General features: G+C 47.6%; 2 protein-coding genes across 4 annotated transcripts; both read left to right on the top strand.

Moving 5' to 3' along the window:
* The first annotated feature begins 300 nt into the window (after nt 1-300).
* LOC103714733 (putative mannan endo-1,4-beta-mannosidase 9) lies at nt 301-2,363 on the top strand. Its single transcript, XM_008802111.4, has 5 exons — nt 301-600; nt 999-1,193; nt 1,324-1,446; nt 1,573-1,775; nt 1,919-2,363. Exons 1-5 carry the CDS (start codon nt 439-441, stop codon nt 2,268-2,270), a joined length of 1,035 nt encoding a protein of 344 aa, XP_008800333.2. The 5' UTR covers nt 301-438; the 3' UTR covers nt 2,271-2,363.
* A 5,217-nt stretch (nt 2,364-7,580) lies between these two features.
* LOC103714701 (cation/H(+) antiporter 19-like) lies at nt 7,581-11,341 on the top strand. Of its 3 annotated transcripts, none has more exons than XM_088714787.2 (4): nt 8,071-8,202; nt 8,329-8,785; nt 8,896-9,894; nt 10,012-11,341. In XM_088714787.2, the coding sequence occupies exons 3-4, from the start codon at nt 9,115-9,117 to the stop codon at nt 11,263-11,265; spliced, it is 2,034 nt and encodes a 677-aa protein (XP_088570913.1). In that variant the 5' UTR covers nt 8,071-8,202; nt 8,329-8,785; nt 8,896-9,114; the 3' UTR covers nt 11,266-11,341. The 3 variants fall into 3 exon arrangements, with proteins under 3 accessions (XP_008800286.1, XP_088570913.1, XP_089784730.1); XM_089928604.1 differs by having other exon boundaries at nt 8,089-8,202; nt 8,307-8,785; XM_008802064.6 differs by lacking the exon at nt 8,329-8,785 and having other exon boundaries at nt 7,581-8,202.
* The last annotated feature ends 1,745 nt before the right edge of the window (nt 11,342-13,086 follow it).

The raw sequence follows: 13,086 nt of genomic DNA, 5'->3' as shown, positions 1-13,086 counted from the left end.
ACCCGGGGGCGTTTTTTGGCGGCCGTGCACGTTATCGACATCGTGCTTGCCCGGATAACGACCTAGTCGGAGCGTATCGGATTTTAGCAGCAAAACGGGGAGCCTCCTCATCCTTTCTCCTCCTGCGGGCCGTCGAACTCTATATAAACCACCCTCCCCCATGAGCTCTCCTCATCACACGCCTCAGATCATCGATCAAGCCTTTGTTGATATATATATATACATATATAACGAATACTTCACCACTGATCCGTCTCACTATATATGTATCTAGCGATGGTAGGGAAACGAGTCCTTTGCAGTCTTGCTCTCTTAGCTCTGCTGGTCTTCCATCATGGCGGCGCCGACGCTTCGTCGAGCTTCGCGAGGACCAGCGGGACGCATTTTGTCGTGAATGGGGGCCCGTTCTTCTCAAATGGATTCAATGCGTACTGGCTGATGCTCAAGGCCTCGGACCCCACGCAAAGGGACACGGTGTCTTCTACTTTCCAACAAGCTTCCGGCTATGGAATGAGCGTGATCAGGACCTGGGCCTTCAGCGATGGTGGCGACAGCGCTCTGCAGTACTCACCTGGTTCTTACAACGAGGAAATGTTCAAGGTACATATAATACCCATATATCATATAGCAAGCTCATCTCTTATTTTAGCCAAGCAACTCGAAATACTTGGTTAATGCGTGAGTTTTGGACTTTTTTTCTTTTTTTGACCCACCAACTAGCCATATAAGTTTTATGACGGCCGGTTATACGATCAACTCAATCTTAATTTCCATGCATGCAGCTACCTTTTCCAACTGATTATGCTCTCTCTGTATATATAATCGAGCATATGGGTATATATGGATATATAGGCTCATATCTTTTTCTCTCTTTTTTTCTTTTTTTTTCTTTTTGGAGCGATTCATATCTTTCGCGTAGAAAGATTTAGCTGTACGAAATTAATTACTGCTATATGGACACAACTAACGTGTTGGCTCTTTTCGCTTTATTATTTCAGGGTTTGGACTTTGTGATCTCCGAGGCCAAGAATCATGGAGTGTATCTGATACTCAGTTTTGTGAATAACTATGCGGATTTTGGTGGGAGGAAGCAGTATGTTCGGTGGGCCACGGACATGGGGCAGTCCTTGAGCTCTGATGATGACTTTTATTCGAACGATGCCGTCAAAAAACTCTACAAGAACCATGTCAAGGTGACAAATGACCTATTTCATGGATTTCCTGTTTTTCTGCCATCAAGTGTGCATATGGTGGCTTGAAGCTTAGCTAGCACGAATTATTAAATCTAATATTTATTACTTCCATCTTGCTCGGTCGACCCAGACTATTCTAACGAGGGTCAACACGATCACGGGAGTAGCATACAAGGATGATCCTACCATCTTTGCATGGGAACTCATAAACGAACCCCGCTGCCAAAGCGACCTCTCGGGCAAGACCCTACAGGTTCGTACATAACACTAGCTCATCCTTTTTCCACCAAATTGTCTCCGATATCATCGCAAGGTTTTCGTCCATGCAACTGCTACTATTCAAACATCTAATGCCTGCAAGCGTTTGTTCATGCGACAGAATTGGATCGCAGAAATGGCTGCTTATGTGAAATCCATAGATAGCAACCACATGCTCGAAATCGGGTTGGAAGGGTTTTATGGGGAATCAGAGGCTGAGAAGAAGCAATTCAACCCCGGCTATGAGGTCGGTACGGATTTCATCTCTAATAATATGATCTCAGAAATTGATTTCACCACCATTCATGCCTACCCTGATCAATGGTAAGCCGACTCTTTCTGAATATTATGTTTGCTTCACCGATATATATGCTTCCTCGCATTTCAGATGTTGAGTCATTTCTAACTAATTAATGCCAGTCTCTTTTATTTATTTATTTGTTTGTTTGTTTGTTTGCTTGTTTTAGGATTTCAGGCTCAGAAGATGCCCAGATGGCATTCCTGAAGAGCTGGATTCAATCCCATATCGATGATTCTAGTGCCGTCATTAGAAAGCCTTTCATGATCACAGAATTTGGTAGGTCCTCGAAGACCTCGGGGTACACAGAAGGAGAGAGGAATGCCTTCTACTGGGCCGTGTACAACATGATTTTCGACTCGGCTAGGGAAGGGGGCTCATGCGCAGGAGGGCTGTTCTGGCAGGTGCTGGCCAAGGGGATGGATGACTTCAAAGATGGCTACGAGATCATATTATCGAAGAGCTCCTCCATAACAGCTATCATTTCCCAGCAGTCCCGCAGGATATCCAGCCTGCAGTAGACCACCACCTTAATTTGCTGCATGCGGTGCATACTTAATACTAGTGGCACTGAATAAGCTCTAAGAGAATAATCTCTTTTTTATTTTTTTATGTCTTTCTTATGTTTTTTTTTTTTTTTTTTTTTTTTTGTTCTTTCGAATGTATGGAGTGGAAAAATATATATGTTATTTTGATCGCTTAATTTGAATCAAGAATAATATGTACTGAATTTTCTCATGAAACTAGCTTGCCCGGGGTCATGCTGTTTCCATGGATCACGGCTGTGACGTTCTCCTAACTAACAAACGATGACTTGACGTGTCGTATAGGAAGGAAGAGGGAATGTTATCCATAAATAAGGGAATGGGGTCCAAAGGAGCGGGGGCAGCAGGAAGGACCTCATGTAGGCTGGGTCTCGGGGAGAGGAGATATCACGGGAGAGGAAAGCCTAGATAGAAGGAAGGTGAGTAAAGCGGATTGTGGGCCGGCCCTCAGGCCTGATATATACTCATTTGTTAGTCCGGCCTATTTAAACTCTGAAAAATATTAACAAATGTCAAAGGTTGATAGAGCGAAGGTGGCAACTCGGATGGGAGCTTCAGGTGCAGCACGCAAAGGATCAGGGAAAAAGAAAGAAATTAGTTCGCCCAAAACACAATAAGTAACAAATGTCTAAGGACACACAAACATGTTATTGCAATGGTTCTACCAACCAAATACTAATAATGGAATGTCCCAAGGTTATATTTGTTAACATAATTAAATATGTCCTTTTTCTATTATAAATAAATATTATGCTTGGATAGTGAATACTATATTTCTCAAAAATTCTACAGCCCTTATGAACCTAATCGGACCCTGCAAATAACACTAGTGATGGCAACCAGGTCAAGTTGAATATCCTTTTATGATCTGGACTTATTTATGCCAAATTCAAATATATTTAAAGTGAGTCAATTTTGCGTTGAACTAATGGGTTGGGTTATAAATAACACCCCCTTTTTCTTTTTTCTTTTTTCCAATACATCCCTCTACATAGCACCTGCTACTTTCCACCGAGCAATTGATTCAGATTGAATACGGGAAATTCATGGATGTTAGAAGTATATTTAAAAGAGAAAAGAAAATGCTTTACGGGATTTGCAGCCGCCCCTCCATGTATGCTTGCGCTATATATGTAATCTCATCAATTCAAAGCCCTTCAGAGCCTCTAGATGGTCCACTCCAAAGAGTGGGTGGAAGAAAGAAAGGTCACTCTTTTCTTCATCGACGTCCTCACGCTTCCTGCTCGGGACCTACTATCGTATCATGCTGTTACGCAGCAAGAGACCGCCATTGGATCGATGTGTTTAGGTCCAAAAGATTAATTTGTTACTGCTCGCCCATAGATTTATTCATATCGAAAAGCTAATATGATTTTCGCGTCTCTCAATGTGAAGAAAACGGCCCCTTCTCAACCACGTCTTCCATTTTCTCGTAATAATACAAGTTAAAATGGCACGGAAGAAGAGAAAGTTTAGTATATATTCCTAATAAAATACCCTTTTCTATTTGTTGATTAATATTCCATCAAATTATCGAGATGATAAATATTTCAGCACGCCACATCAGCTGTCCCATCATTGCTGTTGTGTTCGGCTACGAGTGCTCCATCTGTAATTGCTGCAGACGGCCACGAGTAAAGAAAGGAACGGCCACGAGTAAAGAAAGGAACAATATTCGAATCCTTACCCACTATCTTTTGCAGTGGAATGAGCGAGGACAATCGGAGACGCGTTCGATAAGCCCTCTCCAAAACGAGTTAAACGAAGCTGCAATTTGGTGGTAAAATGATTGACTGAGACTTGGACGGCAGATGACAGGGGACGCAGCTACCTTCTGATATGGGCTTTTAAATATAACATATATCCTTTGCTTCTACCGACCGCACTATGTGTGAATTTGACTCTCTGTGTACATGTTAGAGAGAGAGAGAGAGAGAGAGAGAGAGAGAGAGAAACAATATGCTCAAAAAAATATGAGTGCAAGCATCATGATGCACAAATAGGAAAAAATGGACTTCTACTAACCAATCCTAGCATGATAGACCCGCACATACCAATTTTGTAGAAAATTGATTGACCGGCGAGACTATGTGCGGTGGAAATTTTTATTTCCAATCGATGGAAGCACTGCTAGCAATAATGCGCAGCGGACTTTGGGAGATTCCCAATTTAAAAGTGAGCGGCACATATTGGTGCATTTAAACGTGATGATTTCATGAGACCTTTTGTGGAAGACACTTGGAGTTATAGAGAGTGAAAGCAAACCTTGTTCTAGATGGACGCTTATTAAAGATTATGTAAACAAAATGATAAATTGATTAATCATTACAACCTAATAAAGTAATGTCTATCATTTGTTATTTTCTAAATTTAGACTATTTTTCACTACCTATGCAAAATTGTTAAACGTAGACTCAATTTGGTTTGGTTTGTATTTCTTATTAAATTAAAAAAAGAGGAAAGGGAAAGAAAAACTTGGAGAAAAACCTGAAGCTTGTTTGGTATCGCTGTCATTTTATATTTTTGGTTCCAGAAACCTACAAGAAAGAAATACACTTGACGGGACAACTTTTTTAAACTCTTCACATACTTTAAATAGGTCTGGAATTGGGCCCAAGCTAGCCTAAGGCCTATCGGATTGAGCCAACTTCAGGTCGAGCTATAGGCTAGGCCCGAAAAAATTTAGATTTGGTTTTAGCTTAAATATAGAGGCCGTATGTTTTTTCGAATTGAGCTCGAGTATATTAATGGCTCAAGCCAAATGAGGCCCAAAATAGAGTCCGAACTTAGGCCCAAACCCAGCTCGAACTTAGACCTGAAACAAAACCTAAACTTAGGTACTTGTTTATGAACCACTTAGAAAATAGAAATTTTATTTTCAATTTTGTTATCAATTTATTTTTTGGTAAATATATTTCTGATCATCACATGGTTACTAGCATCAAGCTATAGTATAAAAGATTGAAAGGTTAAGCTCCAATCGATTTTGGGCCAGCCCAATTTTTAGCCCAAATGGATAATTCAGGATTGGCCCAATCGGATTCGGGTTGGAGTTAGGGTTGGGTCTCAAGTTGGGCTCGGGCTGGGATTTTTTAAAAAATTTACAGCCTAAGCCTAGTTCGAAGCCCAAAAAGAATGGGCCTGGCTTGGGCAGGAGAGTGGCCCAGCCCAGCTCGACCCGTTCCCAGCCCTAACTTTAAATGTGAAGGTTTATTGATTTTAGACATAAAGCAAAAATGAAAGCAGCAAACAATAGAAGGTGTGTGCAAATGCTATGCTCCACATCAATGTACATGTGAAATTTCATAAATTTGTATAAAAACAAAAACACAAAAATAGAAACTATGCCAAATAGGATTTCAATGATCTTAAATCTGCATGTTTGTAAAACTCACTTGCATCTTATGTAATTGATATGGTGAAAAATGAGCCCTATGACATGGCACAAATAGATTTGTTCAAGTCATAGTTGTATGGCATTCTGCATAATCTAACCAAACCAGATCTACCTCGGCTGATTTAAGAACCGAGATGAGTAGACTAGAGGTGATCAACCTTTGAGATTATGCATCGCCCAATATACCGAGTAAAGTCTTGTATTTTGGCCAAACAACCATTCCAAGCTGAGCTAGATTATTTTATCGTAGATAGCGACTTCAATGCCCCCATTGCATTGGGAGTTAAAGATCATAATAATTATCTTGGACAATTGCAGGACATGCCAGAAAACTATAGCATGATCCTAGACAGTTACAACATATCTTAAGATGGTTATGATGCAATATTGCATAGTTACATCACAGACCTCAAAAGATTCCAAATCTTGTGGCCATATGTACATCTGGATTCCTCCATGAAAGGTACGATGCTAACAACACCACTACATTGAGATTTTCATTCATTTCTCTCACCATAATTAAAATCCTCTCTCTGACTTATGCATAGGAGGGCCCAATCGAAGCCAACTCTGGCGAATTCTCTGGCCTATTGTTGTTTCGTAGATTGATGGAGACGATCTATATCAACGCTCCACATATCGGCAACAATAGATTGGCGTCTTCTGTAGAAATGAGACAAAAAAAAGTCATGAAGCTTAGAAAAGAGAACCACCAAGCATCTACAGATCATACCCTAGCCATAGTCTAATGTCTTCCTATGCAATCCTCAGAGATCTTAACCTCCGCAATTGGCTCGAGAAGCTATCGATCAACGTTGAGCAGATTAATGTACTCATCCAATAGGAGTAGGCTCTTACAATGATAATGCAGAATCTGCAGTAGCAAACTAATAACCCTCCAGCTAGCCAACCAAACCATCAAGACTGCCCGACATAGGGCATCGGCCACCTTTCTCTCAAGGCGATACCAAATGAAAGATCATCTTAGCTTTTCTTCTGAGATAGGCTCTAACCTTGTCAAATCTTCTCCACTCCATTTGAAGAATGGCCTCTAAGAAGGAGGCCAATCTCGATTATCATGCAATTCAAGACTTTCACAACAGAATCCTTACAAAGTTCCACATCCCGTGGCTATATATAGGCTTGGAATCCCTCCATAAAAGGTACAATGCTAATAATATTGCTACATTGAGATTTTCATTCGTCTCTCGTACCATAATTAAAACTCTCTTGCTGACTGAAGGTCTGGCCATAGCCACAACTCAATCCGGCAAGTTCTGTTATCTGTTGTTCTGTAGATCAACAAAAGCAAACATCAGCAGTTTGAAGATCGGCAGCAACAATATTCATTCTGTCTCCCACTCTAAATAAGTAGACTAGTGGCCCCAATTTAATCCCTTTCTAAGGGCTTTAGTTTGGAAAGTCGGCGTATGATCTTTTGCTTCTCAAGGCAAGGGGCGGGAGTTGGATTCCGGAGGGTGATGATTCTTGACTCGACCCCGGTTATTTCGATCGGGTCTTGATTTCGGGAGGGCGAGATTCAGTTTGCCTGGGAGCCTGTGCTTTGGCTTATGGTGAGAGGTAGTTACCTAGGTTGGGAGTGGGATTAGAAAGGGGGAATCTGAATTCTGTAACTGTCACAAGAAAATAGTAACCGTTAAGCTCGCTCGCTGACCAACTAAATACAATGCATTGCGCCACCGTCCCTCCAGGACCGCAAGAATGAATGCACTCGTGGGGCCTCTTCTTTAGTGCCCGATTGGGTGAATCGGAAGCTGGTGCACGAATGAATGATTTAAACTGGATTACTGGTCCACGTAGAATAGAGAGAGAAAGAGAGGGGGACGGGGATCGATTAGGGATGCTATAAACAGGGAGGAGAACCGGTGGAGGACGGGGGAGCCGAGTGGGGATGCTATAAACAGGGAGGAGAACGGTGGAGGAGGGGGAAGCCGAAGCTGGACCCACGGCCAGGTTTTTGGTCTGGTTCTGGTTTTAATTGAATCTGGGCCGAGGTCCTGGCTGGCGACCTCTTCCAACCATCCGTCCCATCAACCGCCGCCAAAAAACACTCCAGAAAGGAAAAGCTTGGCCGTTTATAAATACAAACAAATGACCCATATATGCCACCCATCCCTGGCTGCCTTGTTTCGAGAGACTCTCGTCTCGTTCCTCCTACCTTCCGAGAGAGAGAGAGAGAGAGAGAGAGAGAGGGAGAGACGAGGAGATCGGTTGATGTAGGTATAGCGATCTCATCATCATCTCTCTAGTCTCTGCACTTTTTAATTGTGCCATCTCCGTGAGCTGGGAGGGATGGCGACGACGAACGCGAGCCATGCGTGCCCGGCGCCGATGAAGGCGACCTCGAACGGGTCGTGGCAGGGGGAGAACCCGTTGGAAGCGTCTCTGCCGCTGGCCATCGTGCAGATCTGCCTCGTCATCGTCGTCACCCGATCCCTCGCATTCCTCCTTCGCCCCCTCCGCCAGCCACGTGTCATCGCTGAGATCATTGTAAGCCTCCATCCTATTCCTCTTTCTCCTCTTCTTCTTCTTGTTTTTATTATTATTATTATTATTATTATTATTATTATTATTATTATTATTATTATTATTAGTTATCTTTTCCTTTTTGACAAGGGATCATCTTCGTGTCATCGCACGTACGTAGGGATCGATGAACCTTCCCAGTTTGAAAACGGATCATCTCCCCCAGCCAACTAAACTTACCGTTAAGAATAAGACTAGCTTCTCCGTCGTTAACGGGGGGATGGAGGGTTGGGAATGAAGCTCTCATGGCCGATTGAAAAGGCTGTTTGATTACCTAAGCTCACCTTCTACCACCCATTTTCCCGCTTTCCTTTCCCCGTCGTCGAAGTTTGCTCCGAACTGAGACAGGACTATGGAGTCAAAGCTTCCATCATTTAATTCTTCTTCTTCTTCTTTTTTTGTCCATGAGCAATGCACCCACCCAGCCGATACTAGATCGTACACCCTAACTGGTCGATCACCTCTTGGAACGCCCCCAGCGGCCGCGAAGCAGAGTGGAATCTCTATGCCAGATTCTTGGTGATGCGGGGAGAGGAGGAGAGAATGGGTGCACTTTGTAGTTCTTCATAATAATTTAATAATTTAATATAATAATGAATTATTATTATTATTAAGATATGGAGGCAAAAGAATCCAACAAACAATTATTGCATGCAGGGAGGGATCCTGTTGGGCCCATCGGCGCTGGGCCGTAGCGAAAAGTTCCTGGAGACTTTCTTCCCCAAGCAGAGCCTCACCGTGCTGGACACCCTCGCCAACATCGGCCTCCTCTACTTCCTCTTCCTCGTAGGCCTCGAGCTCGATCTCCGCGCCATCCGCCGCACCGGCAAGCGCGCTCTCATCATCGCCATCGCCGGCATCTCCCTCCCCTTCATAATGGGCATCGGCACCTCCTTCGCCCTCCGCACCACCATCGCCAAAGGCGTTGCTGAGGCCCCCTTCCTCGTCTTCATGGGCGTGGCCCTCTCCATCACCGCCTTCCCTGTCCTCGCCCGCATCCTCGCGGAGCTCAAGCTCCTCACCACCGACCTCGGCCGCATGGCCATGTCCGCCGCCGCCGTCAACGACGTCGCCGCCTGGATCCTCCTGGCGCTCGCTATCGCCCTCTCCGGTGCCGGATCCATGCTCGTTTCCCTCTGGGTCCTCCTCTCCGGCGCCGTTTTCGTGGTGGCCGCCGCCCTCCTCCTACGCCCCGCGCTAGAATGGATGGCCCGCCGCTCCCCCGAGGGCGAGCCCGTCAAGGAGCTGTACATCTGCGCCACCCTCGTCTCCGTGCTGGCCTGCGGTTTCATCACCGACACCATCGGCATCCACGCCCTCTTTGGGGCCTTCGTCGTGGGGATCGTCGTCCCCAAGGAGGGGCCCTTCGCTGGGGTGCTCATCGAGAAGTTGGAGGACCTCATCTCGGGGCTCTTCCTCCCGCTCTACTTCGTGTCCAGCGGCCTCAAGACCAACGTGGCCACCATCAAGGGGGGCCAGTCCTGGGGCCTCCTCGTCCTCGTTATCACCACCGCCTGCCTCGGCAAGATCGGCGGCACCGTCATCACCTCCCTCCTCGTCAAGGTCCCCGTCCGCGAGGCCCTCACCCTCGGCTTCCTAATGAACACCAAGGGCCTCGTCGAGCTTATCGTCCTCAACATCGGCAAGGACCGCAAGGTATTAATTTGCGATCTATTTGATTTAATTAGCTCCCTCGCTCGGATGTATTTGTAGCCTTAATTAATTAATTAATTAATTAATAAATAATTCAAATATGGGATGGGAATTATGTAGGTGCTCAACGATGAGACGTTCGCCATCCTGGTGCTGATGGCCCTGGTCACGACCTTCATCACCACGCCGGTGGTGATGGCCATCTTCAAGCCGGCGCGGCGGGCGGCGACACCGTACAAGCACCGCACCATTCAGCGCAACGACCCCGACAGCGAGTTCCGCGTGCTGGCCTGCTTCCACGGCAGCCGCAACGTCCCCACCATGATCAACCTGGTGGAGTCGTCCCGCGGCACCCGGAAGCACCGCCTCACCGTCTACGCCATGCACCTCATGGAGCTCTCGGAGCGCTCCTCGGCGATCTCCATGGTCCACAAGGCCCGCCTCAACGGCCTCCCCTTCTGGAACAGGAAGCACAACGGGGACCATCTCGAGGTCGCCTTCCAGGCCTACCAGCAGCTCAGCAACGTCACCATCCGCCCCATGACCGCCATCTCCGACCTCTACAGCATGCACGAGGACATCATCAGCAGCGCGGAGCAGAAGCGCGCAGCCCTCGTCGTCCTCCCCTTCCACAAGATCCAGCAGTTCGACGGCTCCATGGACTCGGTGGGCCACGGATACCAGCTCGTCAACCAGCGCGTCCTCCGCCACGCCCCCTGCTCCGTCGGAGTCCTCGTCGACCGCGGCCTGGGCGGCTCCACGCAGGTGTGCGCCAGCGAGGTCTCCTACACAGTCGCGGTCCTCTACTTCGGCGGTGGTGACGACCGCGAGGCCCTCGCCTATGGCGCCCGCATGGCGGAGCACCCGGGCATCGAGCTCACCGTCATGCAGTTCGTCCCCCAGCCGGGCCAGCACTTCGTGAAGCCCAGCAGCGAAGGGAGCATGGGCCGGGCGACGGATGCGAGCGAGCGGCTGGCCGACGAGACGTGCATCACCGAGTTCCAGGCCAAGGTGATGGGCGCCAACAAGTCGGTCAAGTACGAGGAGAAGGTGGTCGGAGGAGGGAAGATGGAGATCGTGGCGGCCATCAAGGCGATGGGGAAGTTCAACCTCTTCCTGGTCGGGCACGCGCCGCGCGTAATGCCGCTGACCGACAGGACCGACTGCCCGGAGCTGGGGCCGGTGGGGAGCTACCTGGCGCAGCCCGAGTTCTCGGCGTCGGTCATGGTGATCAGCCAGTACGATCCTACAGCCGACGCGTTCAGACTGGCGGAGGAGGTGCCGCAAATCCACGACCTGCCGGAGCCCGACACGCCGGTGGCCCAGATGGACCGTTCCCGCCATTCCAGAGGCATGGAGGGGCAGTGTTTTTGACTTTGCTTGCTTGTTTGCTAGGTGGATATATATATCAATAACAATAAAATGCAGTGGTTTTTAGTTGGTAATTAAATTATGTGCCCTCCCTCCCCCTGATTAAACCCACTTCCCCATGCATCTTGCGGATAATTAATGTATAAGAACTACTCGCGCGTACGTATTGCTGCGTCGAGTGGATCCGTCTCTGTATGCACTTCACAGAGGAGTGGAATTAGTGCTCCGGGCCAACAAATATAGTTGAATTGCATGCATTGGGATTGCTCGTTAATTTAATTAATCTATTTACCTTCTTGAGCGACGGAATATGGGGAGTAACCTAGCTAGAATCATCTGAATCTCTCTGAAAAATATTAACAACAACTAAAACTACCGCGCCGTATCGGCTGCAAGACCTATCTGGTCCAGTCTAGTGCTCATCAGACCATTTGATGGTCCAATGCAACGTGGGCTAGCTCTACCATCATGCATGAATATATCCGTGGAAAACACTCATTTAGATGTGATGCGCATGAGCAGAACAGGGAAGGCCTGGATTCTTTTTTCCACGAGTTTTGTACACGATTCGCGGGTTTGTTGTGCTCCACCTTATCAATATTCGAGGGTCCGGTCAGTGTCGACGGAACAATACTTATTTTCCTTTGATGACCGCATGAAGGAAAAATCTAGAGATAAAATGAGTGCAGATACAGAGACTACTGTACAATACAAACCATGAAGGTTTGTCTCCAATCATAAGGAAGCGACTCCACTTCGATTACTCCAAACATGCCTTCGGTACGTATCCCTTTGGTCTTTTATTTATTTACCTTATCTCTTTGTTTGTATATACCGTCATGAGGTGGTCGTGTTCTTCCATCCTTGCTCCCAGTGTCCATGCTAGCTGTTGCTATACTATTGGCGCCACCGCAAACATTACATACATTCTCCAGTCTCATATATAGCAGTAGTAACAAAGAAACAGGAAAAGGAAAGAAGAAACGAAGATTTGGGGCTGCGCAGGGTGAGCGGGTGAGCGGGAGCGGGCTGATGCTTTGAGATCTGTGCTACGGTGGGGATCTTTGGGGCATTTAGTCGAACAGGGTGGGAGGGGAGAAATGGTCGAGGCTGGGGGTGGATCGTCGGCGCCGGTGGAGTCGACAGAGGCGGGGGAGCAAAACAGTACTCTCCCAAGGAAGGCAGCTAGGAGGCCTTCGTGGGCGGAGGTGGCGAGAGGCGCGCCGAGGCAGCCGACGTGGATAAGTCATCGGGCGTCCGGCCGTGACCTGGAAGAGTTGCAGAAGCGTTTCACGGAGGTGGTCGACATGGCGGAGGAGGAACTGGAAGAAGTGCGGTCGGAATGGAGAAGCTCCACAGTTCTCGTGAGGAGTGTGGGGAGGCCCGTTCCGGCGGAGTGGGTGGCGAAGGAGATCCGGCGAGTTGGGAAGTTGAGTTACGACGTTGAAGCCTTCTCCCTGGCGGATGGTGTTGTCGCAATCCGATTCGCCAACGCAGAGGACCGGGAGGCGGCAATGCGGTCCGGCCCGTGGATGGTAGCGGGTCAGCTCCTCGCGATGGAGAGGTGGCGGCCGAACTTCTCCACGGGGGCCGGAGGTGTAGGGCGGGTGGTCGTGTGGCTACGTCTCCCTGGCCTACCGTTGGATTTCTGGAAGAAGAACACAATCTTCAAGGTGGCGGCGAGAGCGGGTAACCCCCTGGGGTTGGATGGCTTCACGGAGGATCGTCGGAGGTATGGGTATGCAAGGGTGAAGGTTGAATTGGATGCGTCTGCGCCACTCGTGCCGGGGACTTGGGTGTTGGGGAGATCGGCCGATGGAGCCT

This window comes from Phoenix dactylifera, chromosome 2 (assembly GCF_051530095.1).
Source record: "Phoenix dactylifera cultivar Ajwa chromosome 2, Ajwa_hap1_PhDact_Kaust_v1.1, whole genome shotgun sequence".
NCBI lineage: Eukaryota > Viridiplantae > Streptophyta > Magnoliopsida > Arecales > Arecaceae > Phoenix > Phoenix dactylifera.
Note: the sequence above shows the minus strand (reverse complement) of the source record. Positions and strands in the feature narration are given on the sequence as shown.

Excerpts from the sequence above, each read along its gene's own strand:
- LOC103714733 (XM_008802111.4), top strand. The coding sequence starts at position 439 with ATGCTCAAGGCCTCGGACCCCACGCAAAGGGACACGGTGTCTTCTACT. Across the intron at positions 601-998 it reads ACAACGAGGAAATGTTCAAG|GGTTTGGACTTTGTGATCTC; the intron begins GTACATATAATA and ends TTATTATTTCAG. Across the intron at positions 1,447-1,572 it reads TCTCGGGCAAGACCCTACAG|AATTGGATCGCAGAAATGGC; the intron begins GTTCGTACATAA and ends TTCATGCGACAG.
- LOC103714701 (XM_008802064.6), top strand. The coding sequence starts at position 8,005 with ATGGCGACGACGAACGCGAGCCATGCGTGCCCGGCGCCGATGAAGGCG. Across the intron at positions 8,203-8,895 it reads GTGTCATCGCTGAGATCATT|GGAGGGATCCTGTTGGGCCC; the intron begins GTAAGCCTCCAT and ends TATTGCATGCAG. Across the intron at positions 9,895-10,011 it reads ACATCGGCAAGGACCGCAAG|GTGCTCAACGATGAGACGTT; the intron begins GTATTAATTTGC and ends GGAATTATGTAG.